The sequence below is a fragment of the Capricornis sumatraensis genome, chromosome 1, assembly GCF_032405125.1.
Source record: "Capricornis sumatraensis isolate serow.1 chromosome 1, serow.2, whole genome shotgun sequence".
Classification (NCBI taxonomy): Eukaryota; Metazoa; Chordata; class Mammalia; order Artiodactyla; family Bovidae; genus Capricornis; species Capricornis sumatraensis.
In genome coordinates, this window is record NC_091069.1 from 218,167,784 (window position 1) to 218,188,758 (window position 20,975).

Below are 20,975 nucleotides of genomic sequence, written 5' to 3' on the forward strand. Positions count from 1 at the left end.
AAAAGAGGAGGTATTGCTTTACTCTTCTGCAAGTCTTTAAGGTTTTCTGCATGTAAGATTGTATCATCTGTAAACATAAAATTTTACTTCTTCCCTTCTGATTTGGTTCCCTTTAATTCTTTTTCTTGCCTAGTTGCTCTGGCTAGAACTTCCAGTACTTTGTTGAGCAGAAGTGGTAAAGGCAGGTATTCTTGTCTTGTTCCTAATCTTACAGGAAAAGCTTTCAGTCTCTAACTATTGCATGTAATATTTGCTGTGTTTTTTTCATATGTAACTTTTATTATGTTTGGGTAGTTTTCTTCTATTCCTATTTTGTTGAGTGTTTTTATCATGAAAGGGTGTTGAATTTTGTCAAATGCTTTTTCTGCATCAGCTGAGATGATTGTGGTTTTTCTCTTCATTAAGTTGATGCAGTGTATTACATTGATCAATTCTAATGTGCTGAATAATCCTTGTATTCAGGAATAAATCCCACTTGGTCATGGTGTATAATCCTATTAATATGCTGCTGAATTGTATTTGCTAGTATAGCTGACCCTTGCACAGTGTAGGAGTTGGGGTGCAGACCTCTTGAGCAGCTGAAAATCTGAGTATAACTTTATAGTTGGCCCTCTGTACTGAGGTTCTGTATGCGTGGATTCAACCAGTTGCAGTGCATGTAGTACTGTAGTACTTATTTATTGGAAAAAAAATCCACATATAAGTGAACCCACATAGTTCACACCCATGGTGTTCAAGGGTCAACTGTATTTTGTTGAGGGTTTTTCCACCAGTGTAAATAAGAGATAATGGTGTGTAGTTTTCTTGTAGTGTGTTTCTCTGCCTTTGGTATCAGGGTAATGCTGTCCTCATAGAATGAGGTAGAAAGTGTTTCCTCCACTTTAATTTTTTGGGAAAAATTTGACAATTTGATGTTTGTTGTTCTTTAAATATGTGGTAGAATAAACCGGAGAAACCATCAAGTCTAGAGACTTTCTTTGTTGCGAGATTTTTGACTACTGATTCCATCTCCTTACTAGTTACAGATTTATTCAGATTTTTCTATTTCTTTGTGATTTAGTCTTGGTAGTTTTAATATTTCTAGGAATTTGTCCATTTCATCTAGGTTATCCAATTTTTTTGGTGTACAATTGTTTATAGTGGTATCTTATAGTCCTTTATGTTTCTGTAGAATTAGTAGTAATGTCCCCACTTTCATTTCTGATTTTAGTACCCTGAGTCTTTTTTTTTCTCTTTGTCTGTCTAACTAAAGGTTTGTTGATTTTTATTAATCTTTTTGAAAAAATACTTTTGATTTCACTGATTCTTTTTCTCAGTTGTTTTTCCACTTCATATCTGTTCTTGTCTTTCTTATTTTCTTCTTTCTGCTATCATTTTAAATCTGTTGAGACTTCATTGGTGGCCTAAAATGTAATCTATCCTGAAAATGTCCCATATGCCCTTGAGAAGAATGCATATGCTGTTACTGTTGGGTAGAGTGTCTATACATGTCTGTTAGATATTGTTGATTTATTGTGTTGTTTAAATTCATTTCCTTAGTTCTGTCTGGTTTTTCTATCCATTATTGTAAGTGCAGTCTCCAAGTATTATTGTAAAACTTTCTCTCTTCAATTTTCTCCATTTTTGCTTTATGTATTTTGATGGTCTGTCAGATACATGCATGTTTACAATTGTTATATCTTCTTGTTGTACTGAGACTTCTATTAATACATAACAACAGTCTCTTACAGCCTGTTTTGATTTCAAGTCTATTGTTTGTATAGCCACCCCTGCTCTCTTTTGGTTATGATTTGCATTGAATATCTTTTCTTATCCTTTCATTTTCAACCTGATTGTGTCTTTGGATCGCAACTGAGTTTCCATATAGTTCAGTCAGGAATTTTAATCTATCCTGTCCATCTGTCTTTTGGGGAGTTTAAATGATTTACATGGAAATAATTATTGATAAGGATTAATATGTTATTGTGCTATTTGCTTTCTTTATGCCTTATATCTTTTTTCGTCTCTTATTCCTTGACTAATAAGAGACCATCCTCTTTTTATGTGGGTTTTTTTTTTTCTTTTTTGGTTGCAAAATAAATTCCTTCATTTCTTATTTTTCTTTTCATGTAAATTTCTTTTTATGTAAATTCTATAGCTGTCTTCTTGGATTACATTTAATGTTCTAAAGTTATAATACTCTAGTTTAAATTTATACTACCTTAGATGAGTAGGTTTTTGAACCTGATTTTTTTGTTCATGTTTACTAGCAGTAGAAAGTTTTCATATTTGAGTTCATTGACAGCTGAAGAATTGCATTTGAAAATATGCTATCTGGAAAGTGAGCGTGCCCTAGAATCACACAGAGGAATCATTTTATTAGAAATATAGAATAGTTGCTGTTTATATCAGTGAGGAAAGAAAAAAAAACAGGAAATTAATGAATAATGAAGAGGAAGCTGGTGTCAAAAAGAGGGAAGTTTATGTTGAGTCAGGGAACCATTCTCAAAGAGATTTGTCAGAATTTGATAGGGTTTTAGATAATGTCTTACTATCAGGGTTTCGATAATGTCTTACTATCAGAATGACATCCCTGATTACATTAACTGGGGAGAACAGAGCTGAGATGTTCATTATTATTACATTTCAATTAGACCTAAAAATTTCAACTGTGAATGAATAATGAGAATAATGAGTCTTAAATGATTGCATGAATAAAATCCATCCAGTGTAAAGTGAAATTCAGGTGATTTCTGCAGTATGGCCATGTTGAATGGAGGTAGATGTGGTACCTGTGTCTATCAGAAGCAACACAGTGTTGTGATTAATGACTGAGACTGGTGCTGCCCTGTCTGGGCTCCAGCTCCAAGGCTGCCATGTACTGTGTAATTAGGGGAGTTACTTAAACTCTTTTGCTTCAGAGTCTTGAACACGTTGATGATGATAATGATGGTGCCTACCCTGTCTCACTGTGTGACCATCAAATGAGTTGGTTATACACAAAGTGCTTTGAATGCTCTCTGGCTCATAGTAAGCATTTTATAAATAGTAGCTGCTGCTGTTATTGCTAGAGAGGGATAAGGATTGGCAGACTTTCTGCTTTTCCTGTTCAGATAGATTGACATCTAAAAACGCAGTGTCCACAGCATACAAAGATGATGATTCTTAAGTTCGTAGCCTCACCATATTCCTCCAACAGATCACTCTTCTCTGTGATTCCTCCACCTTACCTCTTGATGCCACTAGGGAAATTATTACCTCTAGAAGACTCCAGGCAGTCCTTTATGGATGTTGTTTGTCAATTGAAGCCTTACACCTTCCCTATAAATTTGGAGTTTTGCTTGTTGGGCAAATCTGGCCCTCCCTTCCTGTTACATGGCCTTCTGAGCTAAGGATGGGTTTTCTATGGCTGAAAAAAATCAAAAGAAGAATAAAATATTTTGACACATGAAGTTTTATGAAATTCAGGCTTTAGCATCCTTAAATTTTATTGAAACACAACCATGCCAATTCATTTATGTATTGCCTGTGGTAGCACAGTTGGGTATTTGCAGCTGAGACCAAATAGCCTGCAAAACCTAAAATATATACTATGAGGCCCTCTTCAGGGGCCTGTTTACCTACCCCTGAACTAAATAGTACTGTTCAATGCTTTACATTCTCCTTAAGTTTTTTGATTAAAAAATACTAGGCCAGAACTTTTCATTCAGTTTTTACTCTCCTAGTTTTTCTTTGTAAAATTGCTATTTCTTTTCTTAAATTTATCGTGTATTGGCTATGAGTCATTAATTCAGGGCTTTCTTGGGCACTCATGTGTTAATCATGAAGAACAACTTTGGGGTATCAGAATACTTTTACCAGCGGTTATATCTTATCTTATACCATGTGTACTGTTACTGAGAGAATGGTGTTTCTTTCATAGAATCTTAGAGTTGGAAGGGGCTTCAAGGTAATCTAGTTGTGCTCGCTGACATTATAGATGAAGAAATGGAAACCCCAAGAGGTAATATAAGTCATAGGGCCCACTATCACAGGGCCAGTTCAGAATGAAGTCAGAACTAGTGTATATTACTTGTCTGAGTCTACTTCTGTTTCTGTCTTAGCAACCCTAGATCCCTTAAACCAACAGTCCAGGCCAGCTCGTGTGTTGACACTGCAGGCCTTGCAGACACAGGCTCATCCAAAAGGGTTTGTTTCTGCAGAATATTCATGCTTAGGGTTTGTTTGTCCTTGCTTCTTCCCTGGAGAAGTCTTTAAGGTGCTTTGGTAAAGAAGTTTAGCATCAAAGGGTGAAAATACTGCTGTCCTTGGGCTCATTTAATAATTTCTTGGAATTCTGACCAAATATTTTGTGGGGCACAGAGCAGTGTCCATGGTCAAAAGAAATAAAGCTCATGCAATGGGCACTGTAGGCCCAGAAAACAGACACAACAAGATTCAGGTTCTGACTAGTAATTGGTCCAAATGTTTTACTCTTGATTCTTCAGTTATTTTTCCCTCTGGGTCCTGTGTCACCCTTTAACTTCCAGGTATCATATATAATGAGGTCCTACCTGAACTCTGTGAGGAACAATTGAATTTGAAAGAACTGGCCTGGTTATTCTCAAATGTTATAAAGGGAACAAGATGTGAAACATATTTACAGTGGAAAATCACTTCTGATTAACTTTAGGAGAAATAAGACTATCATATTTTATTTTCTTTCTAAGGTATAATCTCCTGTAATCATAATTTGAATTACCTAAAAATATAAATGTTCTGAGTTACTACTAAGAGGTCAGTTAATATTTTGACTTAAATGAAAATCTTTCTGTCTGAGGTCACCTGCTTGATGAATATTTTTCATTGACCTTTTCCTTTGACCTAATCCCAACTTCGTTCCTTTCCTCTTCATTATCCTTTGAGTTTTGAAGCTGAGTTTGGTTTTCTTTTCCTTCTTCTTTTTTTTAAAAGATTTTTTGATGCAGATCTTTTTTAAAAAATTTTGTTGTTGTTGTTGTTCAATAGCTAATTCATGTCTGACTATTTGCAGCTATTTGCAACCATAAACTGCAGCATACCAGGCTTCCCTGTCCTTCACTGTCTCCCTGAGTTTGCTCAAACTCATGTCCATTGAGTCAGTGATGCCATCCAACCATTTCATCCTTTGTCACGCCTTTCTCCTTTTGCCCTCAGTCTGTCCCAGTGTCAGGATCTTTTCCAATGAGTCAGTTCTTCACATCCGGTGGCCAAAGTATGGGAGCTTCAGCATCAGTCTTTCCAATGAATATTCAGGACTGATTTCCTTTAGGATGGGCTGGTTGGATATCCTTGCAGTCCAAGGGACTTCAAGAGTCTTCTCCAACACCGCAGTTAAAAAGCATCCATTCTTTGGCTCTCAGCTTCCTTTATAGTCCAACTCTCACATCCATACATGACTACTGGAAAAACTGTAGTGGACCATTTTTAAAGTCTTTGTTAAAATTGTTACAATATTTCTTCTGAAATTTCTTCTGCTTATGTTCTGTCTTTTTTTGGCTACAAAGCATGTGGGATCCTAGCTCCCTGACCAGGCATCAAACCTTCACCCCCTGCATTGGAAGGTAAAGTCTTAGCCACTGGACTGCTAGGGAAGTCCTTGGTTTTTCAAATATACATAACAGTCCTATCTTCTGTAATCTAACCCCCAACAACTGTGAATCATACATGAAAAAAAGTTCTCTGCTAAAATGTAACTGGGAATTTAAAACTCACCCATTTGCTACTATTTTATTATACTTCCTCACTATGTAAAAAAATCCAATACTCATTTTTCTGGGGGCCTTTTAAAATCTCAGTTAACATGATATAAACCCTTTGCATCTAAACTCATATTCTCAGGCACCTAGTATCTTAACTGAACTTTAAAGCAACCTCTAGCATATCAGGTTATAGTTCCTTTTCCTGCCCTTGATTTAGAAGTTGGGTCTATTAGTTAAGAACCGTCAAAGCTAGTAATAGGAAGAAGAACAGTGTAGAGACAGCATTCTATGTAGGAGAAAATAGAGATAGACTAAATTACAGGAGACATGAGGTTGAGACCTGGTTCTTTTAACTAATTCTTACCAGATTTCTCCCTCTCTTCTAGTTTTATATCCTCATTTGAACAATACGGAGATTAAACAAAATGGTCTCAATATCTAAATGTAAGAGTGGAACTGAGAAAAGGGAATTGAAAAGATCGTGTAGTGTGAGGTATCAGTTCAGTTCAATCGCTCAGTTGTGACCTACTCTGAGACCCCATGAACCACACCGTGCCTTCCTGTTCATCACCAACTCCCTGAGTTTACCCAAACTCATGTCCATTGAGTCCATAGTGGCATCCAGCCATCTCATCCTCTGTCATCCCCTTCTCCTTCTGTCTTCAATCTTTGCCAGCATCAGGGTCTTTTCAAATCAGTCTACTCTTCGCATCAGGTGGCCAAAGTATTGGAGTTTCAGTTTCGGCATCAGTCCTTCTAATGAATAGTCAGGACTAATTTCCTTTAGGATGGACTGGTTGTATCTCCTTGCAGTCCCAGGGACTCTCACAAGTCTTCTCCAACACCACAGTTCAAAAGAATCAATTCTTTGGCGCTCAGTTTTCTTTATAGTCCAACTCTCACATTATACATGACCACTGGAAAAACCTGGCTCAGAGGTTAAAGTGTCTGCCTGCAATGCAGGACACCTGGGTTAGATCCCTGGGTTGGGAAGATCCCCTGGAGAAGGAAATGGCAACTCACTCCAGTATTCTTGCCTGGAGAATCCCATGGACAGAGGAGCCTGGTGGGCTACAGTCCACGGGGTCGCAAAGAGTCGGACACGACTGAGCGACTTCACTTCACTGACTAGGTGGACCTTTGTTGACAAAGTAATGTCTCTGCTTTTTAATATGCTATCTAGGTTGGTCATGACTTTCCTTCCAAGGAGCATCTGTCTTTTAATTTCATGACTGCAGTCACCATCTGCAGTGATTTTGGAGCCCTAAAAAATAAAAGCCTATCACCGTTTCCATTATTTCCCTACCTATTTGCCATGAAATGATAAGACCAGATCCCATGATCTTAGTTTTGTGAATGTTGAGTTTTAAGCCAAAATTTTCATTCTCCTCTTTCACTTTCATCAAGAGGCTCTTTAGTTCTTTACTTTCTGCCAAAGGGTGGTGTCATCTGCATATCTGAGGTTATTGATATCTCTCCCAGCATTCTTGATTCCAGCTTGTGCTTCATCCAGTCCAGCATTTCACATGATGTACTTTGCATATAAGTTAAATAAGCAGGATGACAATATATAGCTTTGACATACTTCTTTCCCAATTTGAAACCAGTCTGTTGTTCCAGGTCCAGTTCTAACTGTTGCTTCCTGACCTGCATACAGATTTCTCAATAGGCAGGTCAGGTGGTCTGGTATTCCCATCCCTTGAAGAATTTTCCACAGTTTGTTGTGATCCACACAGTCAAAGGCTTTGGCATAGTCAATAAAGCAGAAATAGATGTTTTTCTGGAACTCTCTTGCTTTTTCGATGATCCAATGGATGTTGGCAATTTCATCTCTGGTTCCTCTGACTTTTCTAAATCCAGCCTGAGCATCTGGCAGTTAACAGTTCACATAATGTTTAAGCCTGGCTTGGAGAATTTTGAGCATTACTTTACTAGCATGTGAGATGAGTTCAGTTGTGTGGTGTTTAAACATTCTTTGGCATTGCCTTTCTTTCAGTGAAAATTGACCTTTTCCAGTCCTGTGGCCACTGCTGAGTTTTCCAAATTTGCTGGCATATTGAGTGCAGCACTTCCACAGCATCATCTTTTAGGATTTGAAATAGCTCAGCTGGAATTCTGTCACCTCCACTAGCTTTGTTCATAGTGATGCTTCCTAAGGCCCACTTGACTTTTAATTCCAGGATGTCTGGCTCTAGATGAGTGATCATACCACCATGGTTATCTGGGTCATGAAGATCTTTTTTGTATAGTTCTTCAGTGTATTCTTGCCACCTCTTCTTAATATCTTCTTCTTCTGTTAGGTTCGTACCATTTGTCCTTCATTGTGCCCATCTTTACATGAAGTGTTCCCTTGGTGTCTCTAATTTTCTTGAAGAGATCTCTAGTCTTTCCCATTCTAGTGTTTTCCTCTATTTCTTTGCATTGATCACTGAGGAAGGCTCTCTTGTCTCTCCTTGCTATTCCTTGGAACTCTGCATTCAAATGGGTATATCTTTCCTTTTCTCCTTTGCATTTAGCTTCTCTTCTTTTGTCAGCTATCTGTAAAGCCTCCTCAGCCAACCACTTTGCCTTTTTGCATTTCTTTTTCTTGGGGACGGTCTTGATCACTGCCTGCTGTACGATGTCACGAAGCTTCGTCCATAGATCTTCAGGCACTGTCTATCAGATCTAATCCCTTGAATCTATTTGTCACTTGTACTGTATAATCGTAAGTCACTTGATTTAGGTCTAGTGGTTTTCCCTACTTTCTTCAATTTAAGTCTGAATTTGGCAATGAGGAGTTCATGATCTGAGCCACAGTCTGTTCCTGGTCTTGTTTTTGCTGACTCTATAAAGCTTCTCCATCTTTGGCTGCAATGAATATAATCAATCTGATTTCGGTGTTGACCATCTGGTGATGTCCATGTGTAGAGTCTTCTCTTGTGTTGTTGGAAGAGGGTGTTTGCTATGACCAGTGCGTTCTCTTGGCTAAATTGTGTTAGCTTTTGCCCTACTTCATTCTGTACTCGAAGGCCAAATTTGCTGTTATTCCAGGTGTTTCTTGACTTCCTACTTTTGCATTCCAGTCCCCTATAATGAGAAGGACTTCTTTTTGGGGTGTTAGTTCTAGAAGGTCTTAAAGGTATTCATAGAACCGTTCAACTTCAGTTTCTTCAGCATTACTGGTTGGGGCATAGACTTGGATTACTATGATATTGAATGGTTTGCCTTGGAAATGAACAGAGACCATTCTGTTGTTTTTGAGATTACATCCAATTACTGCAGTTTGGACTCTCTTGTTGACCATGATGGCTACTCCATTTCTTCTAAGGGATTCCTGCCCACAGTAGTAGATATAATGGCCATCTGAGTTAAATTCACCCATTCCAGTCCTTTTAGTTCACTGATTCCTAGAATGTCGACACTCACTCTCACCATCTCCTGTTTGACCACTTCCAATTTGCCTTGATTCATGGACCTAACATTCCAGGTTCCTATGCAATATTGCTCTTTATAGCATGGACTTTACTTCCATCACCAGTCACATCCAGAACTGGGTGGTGTTTTTGCTTTGACTCCTTCTTTTCACTCTTTCTGGAGTTATTTCTCCACTGTTCTCCAGTAGCATATTGGGCACCTACCAACCTGGGGAGTTAATCTTTCAGTGTCCCATTTTTTGCCTTTTCATACTGTTCATGGGGTTCTCAAGGCAAGAATACTGAAGTGGTTTGCCATTCTCTTCTCCAGTGGACCACATTTTGTCAGAACTCTCTGCCATGACCCATCCATCTTTGTTGGCCTTACATGGCATGGCTCATAGTTTTGTTAAATTAGACAAGGCTGTGGTCCATGTGATCAGTTTGGTTAGTTTTCTGTGGTTGTGGTTTTCATTCTGTCTTCCCTCTGATGGAGAAGGATAAGAGGCTTATGGAAGCTTCCTGATGGGAGAGACCGACTGAGGGTAGAAAATGGGTCTTGTTCTGATGGCTGGGGCCATGCTCAGTAAATCTTTAATCCAATTTTCTGTTGATGGGCAGGGTGGTGTTCCCTTCCCTGTTATTTGACCTGAGGTCAAACGATGGTGGAGGTAATGAAGATAATGGTGACCTCCAAAAGGTACCATGCAGGCACTGCTACATTCAGTGCCCCCAACCCTGCAGCAGGCCACCGCTGACCCACGCTTCCCCTGGAGACTCCTGGACACTCACGGGTAAGTCTGGGCCAGTCTCTTGCGGGGTCACTGCTCCTTTCTCCTGGGTCCTGGTGCACATAACGTTTTGACTGTGCCCTCCAATAGTCTGTTTCCCCAGTCTTGTGTAAGTTCTGGTTGCTCTGTGGTGGGATTGATGGCGACCTCCTCCAAGAAGGCTGATGCCATAGCCAGGTCTACTGCACCCAGAGCCCCTGCCCCTGCAGCAGTCCACTGCTGACCTGTACCTCTGCAGGAGATGCTCAGACACAGTTCTGTCTCCGTCTCTGTGTGTTCTCTGGGTCCTGGTGTGCCCAAGGTTTATTTGAGCCCTCTGAGCGTCTCTGGTGGGTATGGGGTTTGATTCTAACTGGGATTTTGCCCCTCCTTTCATCTTGCCGGGGCTTCTCCTTAGAGATATAGGGTTGACCAAAAAGTTCATTTGGATTTTTCCATAAGATGCTGCAGAAAAACCTGACCAAACTTTTTTGGCCAGCCCAATAAATAAGCTTCCCGGGTGATATGATTTGACCCTCATTTCCCAGTGAAGGGAATCACATCCACGTGTCCTCCTCTCACCATTCTTAGTGTTATTGTCACTGTTAGTAACTCACTAAGAGCCTGTGGATCGTGGGGTCTCCTCAAAAGAATTTCTTCTCAAGTTTGTTGTTAATGATCAACCTCCCTCTGTGAAATTAGTTTTTATTTTGATGACAGTGTAAGTGGCAAGTGTTTCCTTGACCTTTCTGCAAGTGGGTGAAGCAGACCTTTGAGGAAGCTGATAAGAATGGCGATGGCCTATTGAACATTGAAGAGATACACCAATTGATGCACAAACTAAATGTCAATCTGCCCCGAAGAAAAGTCAGACAAATGTTTCAGGTATGTTTTCACAAGGGGATTGACCTTACGTAAAATGCACTTTGGAGGGTAATGGTATACTGAGATATTTCAAAAGGCCATTTTGTCTTGGTGGAAGCTAATATTACCTGCTGTGTATTGTTCTGTTTCTCTTTGAAGACAGGGGCATTTTATTTCATCAGAGAAAACTTCCCAAACTTAACATGCATCCACAATTTCACTTCCTAAAATGTGTGATTTTTGCCATTTTCAGAGTGATTATAAGCACTTTACTTGACAGTTTAATAATGGGGTAAATAGGATGAAGTCCCTTGGAGAGGATAAGATCTCATTTATCAATCTCGTGGTCTGTAATGAGGATCAGAATAAAGACTAAATAGTGTGAAAAATTAGCACTTGTGGAACTCCTCAAGAGCCCTCTATTTTGTTTCAGAGGAGTTGAGGATTTTAGAATCCCTAAGATTTAGAAGTGCTGTATCACTCCTGCCATTTAGGGAGCTCTCCAGAAGTTCACTCCACTGCTTGTTGGTGTTAGATGAGATGTTCTTTCCCTGTTTGACAGTCCTGAAGGAAAATTCTTAGACCCAAATTTATCCTGTGTCCCCCAGCTCAGATTGTACTCAGTCTTCCGTCTAAGATGCTGAAGTGAGTTCTATTAAGTGAAGATTGGCGCAAAGAGAGTGTTCAATTATTAGTAATTCCTAGAACGTTAATTTTGGAAAGGCTTTTATTCGAAGATAAGTCATATACGTAATTCATGTGTTGTAGTAATTTGCTAAGTGAGTAGGTAGTTCATATATTTTATGTGTAAAATTAAGTAACAGGGTTATATTTTATGGTTAATGCATTTTGCTCCCTTTGTTTTCTGACCTCCTGTTATCAGAGGTGGTAAGGGCGGAAATGACATGAGGGGTGAGTTGCAACAGTGAATGGAAGGTGGAGGCTGGCTTTGATCTGTGACCTCTTACAGTTACACATCCTGTGGTCCTGTCCTTGGAAGCTGGAGATAGTTTGCACTGTGGGAACTTGGTCCCATTGCACTAAAGAGAAAGGAAAGAGGAGGAAGGAATGAGACACGCTATGAAAGGAACTAGAGATGGAGAGAGGGACTTTGGAGGTGAACTGAGTTGTCACAGAGTGAACAGTCTGTAAACTACATGGAAAGGTTCGCCATGTTCCTGGCACTCCCTGTGACACCTAACTTTTGTCCTGTTGTGAGCCCCATCTCCCATCTGTTCCTTTTCATAGATGTTCATCGTACAGGGAGAGAGAGCCCTGATTAAATCAGAGAGGGCACACTTATAGAGGGGGGCAAAGTCTATACTTACAAACATAATGATCTGGGAGTACTTTTTGGAAGTAAGAGAAGTAACATTCAATTTTGACTTATTTTTACTTCTGTATTTTTAACCCTCTTCAGATACCTTTTGTCTCTAATGCACATGTATTTTGAGGATAAACCATGAAATGTTTATGTTAAAAGTCTTGTGAGTTCAGTGTTAATACTTCAGAGAAGGTTTTTTTCCCCAAAAAACTTTAAAATTCTTATTTTTTTGTATTGGGGTATAGCCAATTAACAATATTGTGGTAGTTTCAGGTGAACAGCGAAGGGACTCAGCCATACATATACATGTATCCACTTTCCCCCAAACCCTCCTCCCATCCAAGCTGGCATATAATATTGACCAGAGTTCCATGTGCTATACAGTAGGTTCTTGTTTGTTATCCATTTCAGATATAGCAATGTGTACATGACTTTCCCAAAGTCCCTAACTATCCCTTCCCACTAGCAACCATAAGTTCATTTTCTAAATCTATGATTCTCTTTGTTTTGTGAGTTCATTTGTATCATTTTTTTTTTAGACTCCACATATAAGGGATATCCTATGATATTTTTCCTTCTCTGTCTGACTTCACGCAGTATGACACTTTCTAGGTCCATCCATGCTACTGAAAATGGCATTATTTCATTCTTTTTAAAGTCTGCGTAATATTCCATTGTATATATGTACCACATCTTTATTCAGTCTTTTGTTGATGGATATTCAGGTTGCTTCTATGTCTTAGCTATTGTAAACAGTGCTGCAATGAATGTTGGGATGCATGTATCCTTTTGGATCATGTTTTTCTCTGGATAAAAGCCCAGGAGTGGGATTGCAAGGTCATATGGTAGCTCAATGTTTAATTTTGTAAGGAACCTTAATACTGCTCTCCATAGCAGCTGCACCAATTTACATTCCCACCTACAGTGTAGGAAGGTTCCCTTCTACTTTGGAGATGTTTTAAGAAAGCATTAAGGTCTCTTTTTGTGACATTGAATTTAAAGATTGAAAGACTTCTCAAGCAAGGAGTGACTGGAGAAGTAGCTGGGCTTCTAGTGAAATATAGATTATTTCTACCATAGATTTTGCATGTAGCTCAGGGTGGAGTAATGGGAACAAGAATCTTAGTTTTATTTTAAGGAGCATATTCTTTTCTTTCTTTCTTTCTTTTTTTTTTTTTTTTTTACTGAATTGCTGGTAAAGACATTAAATCCTTCCTGGAATTTTCTTTGCCTTCTTGTTGCAGTGCAAGATTCAACTTATTTTTTTAAAAGTAATCTGTTAGGGTATGGATAGCTTCTTTTGAAGTCTTTGAGGCTATTGCTTAAAACCTCAGAGTGGTACTGTTCTTAATGGTTTAGGCATTTCCAAAGAAATCTTGAAAAATTATCATCTCTCTATCCAGGGCTATAAATTCTGAAAAAACGGCAGCAGAAATATGAACATTAGACATACTTTCTTAGGATGCAAAGACTACAGCCAAGAGCCTGAAACACCAAAAATTGTTGGTATTCTGTAGATCAGTCTATCACTGCTTTTAAAATGACAGAAGGAAACAGCAATTAGCCTCAAAAAGAAACTTTGTGTGATGTAAATATCGGTCTAAATGTTTGTTCATAGTTGACGCAAAGTTAGATGAGTTTAAAAAGATATATTTTTATATACACTTTGATTTTCAAAGCTATGTTTAAAACCACATACCAGCTGACTATATGTTGCAAAATCTACGTATTTCAAAATGCCATTCATCCCCTGTCAGTTTTTGTTTGGTTTTACAACTGTGTTCACTTAGAATAGAGAACATATAAATGGATTGGTTACTCATTATATATTCCCAGTAGTTTTATGGTTTTATGACAAATCCAGCCAGTCAGAAGGCAGGTACATGGTAAAAGATCCTTGCTCAATAATTAGTAGGAGCAAATAATTTCAACTAGAGATAAATGCAAATGGATTTTTCAGGCAGGGAGGTACCAATGATGCTGCTGGCTGTTAGAGCAATAAGCTATCTATGTAGAATTAAGAAATTCTTTTATAGGTAAAAGTTACATTTGATTGAATCACAGTTTAGAAGCTGATAAGAGACTAGTATTTTCATGATATATTGAATGTATTTTCTCTTTTGCTTATGATTAATCTTCTCCAAGATTTCTTTGATTAGTTTTGTCAAAAGACCAGCTTTTGGCTTAATTGCTCACCTTTGATGTTATATCTTCTTGTTTTCTATTTTGTTTAGCTTTCTTCTTTTGCTTATAAGTTATTTCCTTCTATTTTCCTTAGCTTAACTTTTTAATAGCTTTTGGAGTTGAATTGTTAGCTCACCTGATTTTAATTTACCTTGCTTTCTAATAAGTTGAAAACTTCAAGTTCCCCTCTAACTACCGCTTTAGTGTCATCACACAAGTTTTAATACATGGTGCATGTGTTTCCTTCTGTTTAATTTCCTATTTAGAAATGGTTGTTTCCAGACAAAGTTTTTTAAGCTTTCTTTGTTGCTTTATAAATTTACTGTGCTCAGAGAAATTCATTTTTATAAAGTTGATTCTTTATAATTTGAAACATTATTGTGGCCTAATGTATAGTCAATTTTTAAATTGATCCATGTGTTCTTGAAAAGAACATGTTTACCATTTGCAAAGTGGTCATTAGCTTTTTATTGTAAATATTATTTCCCACTGCTGAATTTCCTATTTCAAACTCTTACTGCTTTATTTTTTCTATGCCTCTTTCAGGAAGCTGATACAGATGAGAATCAGGGAACTCTGACTTTTGAAGAATTCTGTGTGTTTTACAAAATGATGTCTTTGAGACGAGACCTTTATCTGTTGCTTTTGAGCTACAGTGACAAGAAAGATCATCTAACTGTGGAAGAACTGGCTCAGTTTTTGAAGGTGGAACAAAAGGTATCATTAGACTGTTGCACTGAACGTTTACTTAAAAATACTTGTGAAAGATACATGGGTTTCTCTTAGGGCTGAGTGTAGGTATATTTTAAATTTAAGTTAGAAGGGTAAATATCACAATTCCAAAAAAATCATATCTATGAGGTTTTAAAAATGTGTTCCCAGCAGCTTTAGAGAAATTGAATTAGTAAATTGAACACATACATAATTTTTAACCTTAAATATGCATATTTTTCCACAAAGTGGTGACTACTGTCTTGTGTGTTTCCTTTTAGGTACTATAGTGATATTTTCTTTATGTTAGTAATATAGCTAGGTATTTATTAACTATGATGTAATTCTTTTTAAAAATTATTTATTTGGCTGTACTAGGACTTACTTAGTTGCAGCATGTGGGATCTAGTTCCCTGATTGGGGATCAAACCTGGGCTCCCTGTATTGGGAGCATGGAGTCTGACTGGACCACCAGGGAAGTCTCCTATGACATAGTTCTTTCTTTTTAGTTGGAAGATAATTGCTTTACATTGTTGTCTTGGTTTCTGCCATACAACAATGTGAGTCAGCCATAAGTACACATATGTCTCCTCCCTTTTGAAGCTCCCTCCCACCCCCAGCCCATCTAGGTTGTCACAGAACACCAGCTGAGCTCCCTGTGTTACATAGCAACTTCCCATTAGCTATCTGTTTTATGTATGGCAACACATGTTTCAATGCCACTCTCTCAATTCATCCCACCTTTGCTTCCCTGGTGGCTCAGAGGTTAAAGCGTCTGCCCGCAATGCAGGAGACCCGGGTTCGATCCCTGGGTTGGGAAGATCCCCTGAAGAAGGGAATGGCAACCCACTCCAGTACTCTTGCCTGGAGTCCCATGGAGGGAGGAGCCTGGTAGGCTACAGACCATGGGGTCGCAAAGAGTCTGACATGACTGAGCGACTTCACTTCACTTCTCCTTTCCCCACTGGGCCCACAGGTCTATTCTTACATCCCCATCTCTATTCTTGCCCTGCAAATAGGTTCTTCAGTACCATTGTTTCTAGATTCCATATATATGCTTTAATACACAATATTTGTTTTTCTCTGATTTCCTTCACTCTGAATAATAGGCTCTAGATTCATTCACCTAGAACTGACTCAAATTTATTCTGTTTTATGGCCGAGTAATATTCCATTGTTATTTGTACCACAAATTCTTTATCCATTCATCTGCCCTATGACATAATTCTTAACTAGCAAAACAGTACTTCATTGGTAAATATCTTCCCTCACACCTTGCCCTATGCATCTCTTCCATATGGCTGTGCCTGAGTTGTATACTTTATAATAAACTGGTAATAGTAACTAAAGCACCTTTCTGAGTTCCGTATGTCATTCTCGTAAATCTTAGAAACTGAGTCACAGGAACTGACAAAGACTTTCTCCTTAACTAAACAAACTCTAGGCAGGCTCTTTGGAGCCACTTTTCCTACTGGGTTGCATCCTTTGGCCTTGCCCTTAAGAATCCAGTTGTAGCAATAATTCTTAAGTCTGTTTAACCAGAATCTCTATCCTTGACATCTAGTCACCTTCGATGTCTGATAAAATTCTTCATCTACCGCTATGCCCTGGTGATATTTGATCACCTTGGCCTGCGTTTCAGGAAGAATCCTATTAGGCTGGGTTAGCCAAAATCCCCACTTCTGTCTGGGATTTCTTCCACTGACCCCTATTCCTTGGCTGTGAATCTCTACTTGTATTCAAAATTGAATCAGTTCTATACTGAGTTCTCTTTTCCCCTTTTTGCAGTAGTTAACTGATTAAAATCTGTTTTTAGTTTTAACTCACTTCCAGTTCTGATTATTCCTTGACAGAACTCCCAAATTTGTTAATAGGTCAGGTAGAACTGGGGTAGCCTAAGCACCTCATTTGTGGCTGGCATCTGAAATAGGGGCAGCCTGTGGGCCTGAGTCTTGTGAGGTCTAATGCTAACTCCAGGTGGTCAGTGTCAGAACTGAATTGCATCATTGGAACCCAGTTGGTGTCAGAGAATCAGAGATTCTGTGGTGTCAGAGAATCAGAGATTCTGTGGTGTCAGAAAAAAGACACTAGACCTGGTAATATTTTACTTTGTTCCATTACCACCATCACATACATTTTAGGCATAACAGATTTATAAATTTCATTGTTGCTTTTTAAGGATTAAGCCAGACAGTATTAGCAAAATGTTTTATCATAATCAGTTATTAAATTAGTTTGATAATTTGGCAAAGGCTGAGCTTCTCCATTAACAAAGTTAGCTCTAAGACAAGTAGAAAATGGGAATGGAGTAATAGAAGAATTTTTTTCCCCCCAGAGAATATGCATTTCTAAATCTCTATTACCCTGTTTCTTGCAATTATAACTACTCCCGCTTTCTCATCAGAACTCTTCCTAGTATAGTAGAGAGACCATTAGACCAGGGGTCTAGAAGGTCTGCATTTCACACCTGGCAAGTTGTTTTTTTTTGTTTTTAAACTTCGAGGATAATTGCTTTACAATATTGTGTTAGTTTCAGTAAGCTTTATTGGTTGGAGAATCTTACACAGGCCAATCAATATTGTTTTTGAGCCTTGGTTTCCTAAGCTGTAAAAAGGGGAGTTAATACCTACCTTCCTTACCTCACAGTGTCAGATTGAAAACTGATAGGGGTGATGAATGTGAAAGCCCTTTGACAGAGATATTTGAAAGCACAACAGTGTGAAAAATTAAAATGTTTAAAGATGTTGACTTCAAATTCATTTGTGCTGGTGGAATTTACCCAATCTAGCTGAACAGCAGTAGTGGGTATCACTTGCTAAGGGGCACGTATTTTTTTCCTCCTTTTGTTATATTGACATTCAATCAGCAAATTTTAGTTGGGCAAAATAGAAGCCACTGTTCTGTGACTTCTGCTCCTGGCAGGTGATTACCCATTTCCAGTTTAATTTTCTAAAGTAGCTTGAAGCTACATGTGGATTTAACACAAAATAAATTTTAAAAATTTATCATGTATCAGGAGGCATAAACCATAAGGAAAATATTAGTGTTCTGAAACTTTTATATGTGGTCCAATATATCAAATATGATAAAATGAATGTCAGGTTCAAACTCAGAAAATGCAATATACAAAAGAGAGAAATAGTGAATTTCCCTAGCATAGAAAGTGCTGTACAGACTATTGAGGGGAGAAATGAATGCTCAGTAGAAAAATGTGCAAAACATAAAAAATTTTACAATGTCAATAACATTAAAAATGTTCTTCCTTCACTAGTAATTAAAAAATGTGAAGTAAAACCAAGAGACCATTTTTCAGCCATCAAATTAATAAAGGTTAAAATATAGTATGAAACATGGTATACATATATTTCTGGTGAAGTTGTGAAATGATACAATCTTTCTATAGGGTAGTTTTATTATTTATCAATTTTTACATAATATATAAAACTTTGACCAATCCATTTTACTTCTAATAATTCATCCTAAGGAAACAGTTGTGCATAGAAAAAAGTTATCAAGTTGTGCATTTCAGCATTTTTTAACAGAGAGAAAAATTGGACATAATCTAAGTGTGCAGCAGGAGAGTCGTTAGTCAAGAGTTTTGTAGGGTTTTGGGTTTTGAAATGGGATTTTCACAGTGTAACAAATCTGAGGCAATTTGGTGATCCATATGGCAGTAATTCATTTGTTTCTGATGGCATCAGATTAGTGTAGACACCAGAGTATTCAAATTTTACAGATTTACTCAGTTGTGAAATGAAATATCACTGCTGGCCACATATGCTGTCCAGGATTATGGGAATTCAAATATTGGCCTGTAGGCCAGACATTTTTATTTCACTGAAGCACTTTGAAAATTGAATTGATGACTTTGACAAGTCCAACTGCTGTTTAATTAGGACTTTGATCCTTGAAATACGATGTGCCCAGAGAAAATTTCACTGTCTTTTATATCCATGAAGAAGTGCCAGTTAGGAAAAAGCCAGTTGGCTGGATTTTCCCTTCTGTCACTCCCTTGCTTCCACAGATCAATATCACACACATCCATTAGTCTGTGGTTCTAGAGTACAAGAGTTGATTGAGACCCTTCTCCAGTTTTTCTATTAAAAAAAATTTAAATATATATATATATGCATATATGTATATTTTAAGTTCTATAGTATTGTGTTGGTTTCTGCCATACAACTGTGCAGATCAGCCACAATTATAAATACATCCCCTCCCTCCCTAGACTCCCCCACTACCCCCATCCCATCCCACCAGGTCATCACAGATCAGCAGACTGGGCTCTTCCTGTGCTACTCAGCAACCTCCCAGAAAGGGATAGACCTAACAGAGAAGAAAGGGACCAGCCATCCGTCTTCTACCTGATCGTGTGTAATTGATGCTGCCCTCTTCATTCATCCCACTCTCTCCCCGCCTCACTGTGTCCACAAGTCCACTCTCCACATCTGCATCTCCATTCCTTCCCTGGGGCTGAATGTATTTTGTGTTTGATTCTTCTCAGAGTTTTGGTTTAGGAGTAAGAATCTGACTTCATTCCCTCCACCCTCCTCGACAGCCTTTCTTAGCAAGCCTTTACCTTTTTTCTAATCCTTTTGTTTCTTATGTATTGAAGAGTGAGGAAGAGAAGGCAGGAATATTGAAGCATCTTTATAATTTGCAGATGCTTCTAGCTCTTAACCAAGAGCAAAGGCACTGCCATAGATGAGTTAAAAGCAGATTTCTATTTATGTATGGCTTTTTATCTGAAATATGCATGTGGTTGGTTAATTCCAGGGGAATTTTCAGAACTTTTGTGATCCCATGCTAGAAGGCCCTCCTCTTATTGAACTTTATATGACACAGACCTATATATTATCCCTTTCTGGTGGTTCTAACAGTTGCTTATTTTGCTTTTTTTTTTTTTCTGTTGAAATATACCCTTGATTCTTCTGATCCAATTATATAAGTGTCATTTTTCCCCTCTCCCTTCATTACCCTTTACTGAATCCAGACTGGTTTGGTGAGAGTCATGGTCATTCTAATATCACCTCTCTTGTGGGAAATAATTATAAATTCTTCTCTGCTAGAACTATCCCTTTCTGGTGTTAGGGTTCCTTTATCTTTTATTTTTAAAGCATTCTCCTCATCATAAAAAGCATTCCATTAAGAGCCTTTCCCAAATCTGTTTCATTTTTCTTAATCATTTGCAATTAAATCAGTTGAGAGACTGTTCAGAGTAATTGTGTCTTGTAGTATTTTTTCTCTTGAATACAGTCCCCAAAAGACATTTTCTATGAAATAGCTTTGTGTTTAAATGCTTTGAAATTTGTACCTTAATTTTTGGATGAGTTAGAGTAGCCATTTTGGGGAGATAAACAGTTATCGCGGTTGTCTTTTTCAGTTGGAAACTGAATGACCATTCATCTAGAGATGTTTCCCTGCTCCCTCCTGAAACTGCCAAAAAATATAGTAAAAAGACCCCTGCTCCCTATAAAACCACAAGGACAAAGAGAGTAGGAGAGGATACAGAAACAGCAATATCTTGAAACTTGTCTGATCTAAAGGAGACCTCAGAGCACTGAAACCCAAGCCCACAGAGCAAGAAACCACAAAACACGTTCATTTGCCTGAAGAACCCAAGAAAGCTCAAGAATGAAATTCACACAATACTCTGAAAACAGGAGAGGAGCGGGGGTTGAAAGCACAAGCGTTGGTTGGAAGCCTGACCCAGATGATGCTAGGGCTCCAGATCCTCTCCCCTCCCCATGGGAGCAGGGCAGCTGTCCCTTCTACACCCTGGCATGAAACTGAAGCTAAGAACCGGAGGAGGGTGGACCAGAAGACTCTGGACTAAGTCATGCCAGGCACACCTGAGCGAGGGCCCTGAAACATAGGAGATGTGTCAGGCAGTTTTCAAAGATGGCTACAGTAGTCCCCGTGTCCCTGTATGTGTGTTGCTATACAACACGACTTTGCTTCTCCTCCTGTCAAGAAGTGGAGTCTATTTTTCTGCCCCTTGAACCTGGGCTGACTTCGTGACTTGGTT

General features: G+C 38.4%; 1 protein-coding gene across 2 annotated transcripts in view; it reads left to right on the top strand.

Moving 5' to 3' along the window:
• The window catches only part of PLCH1 (phospholipase C eta 1), a 228,812-nt gene that overhangs the window by 123,851 nt on the left and 83,986 nt on the right, over positions 1-20,975 (top strand). For both annotated transcript variants that reach the window (XM_068976262.1, XM_068976268.1), the window contains exons 4-5: positions 10,619-10,749; positions 14,783-14,953. In XM_068976262.1, the coding sequence (XP_068832363.1) occupies positions 10,619-10,749; positions 14,783-14,953 (302 nt within the window). The remainder of the gene's footprint in view (positions 1-10,618; positions 10,750-14,782; positions 14,954-20,975) is intronic.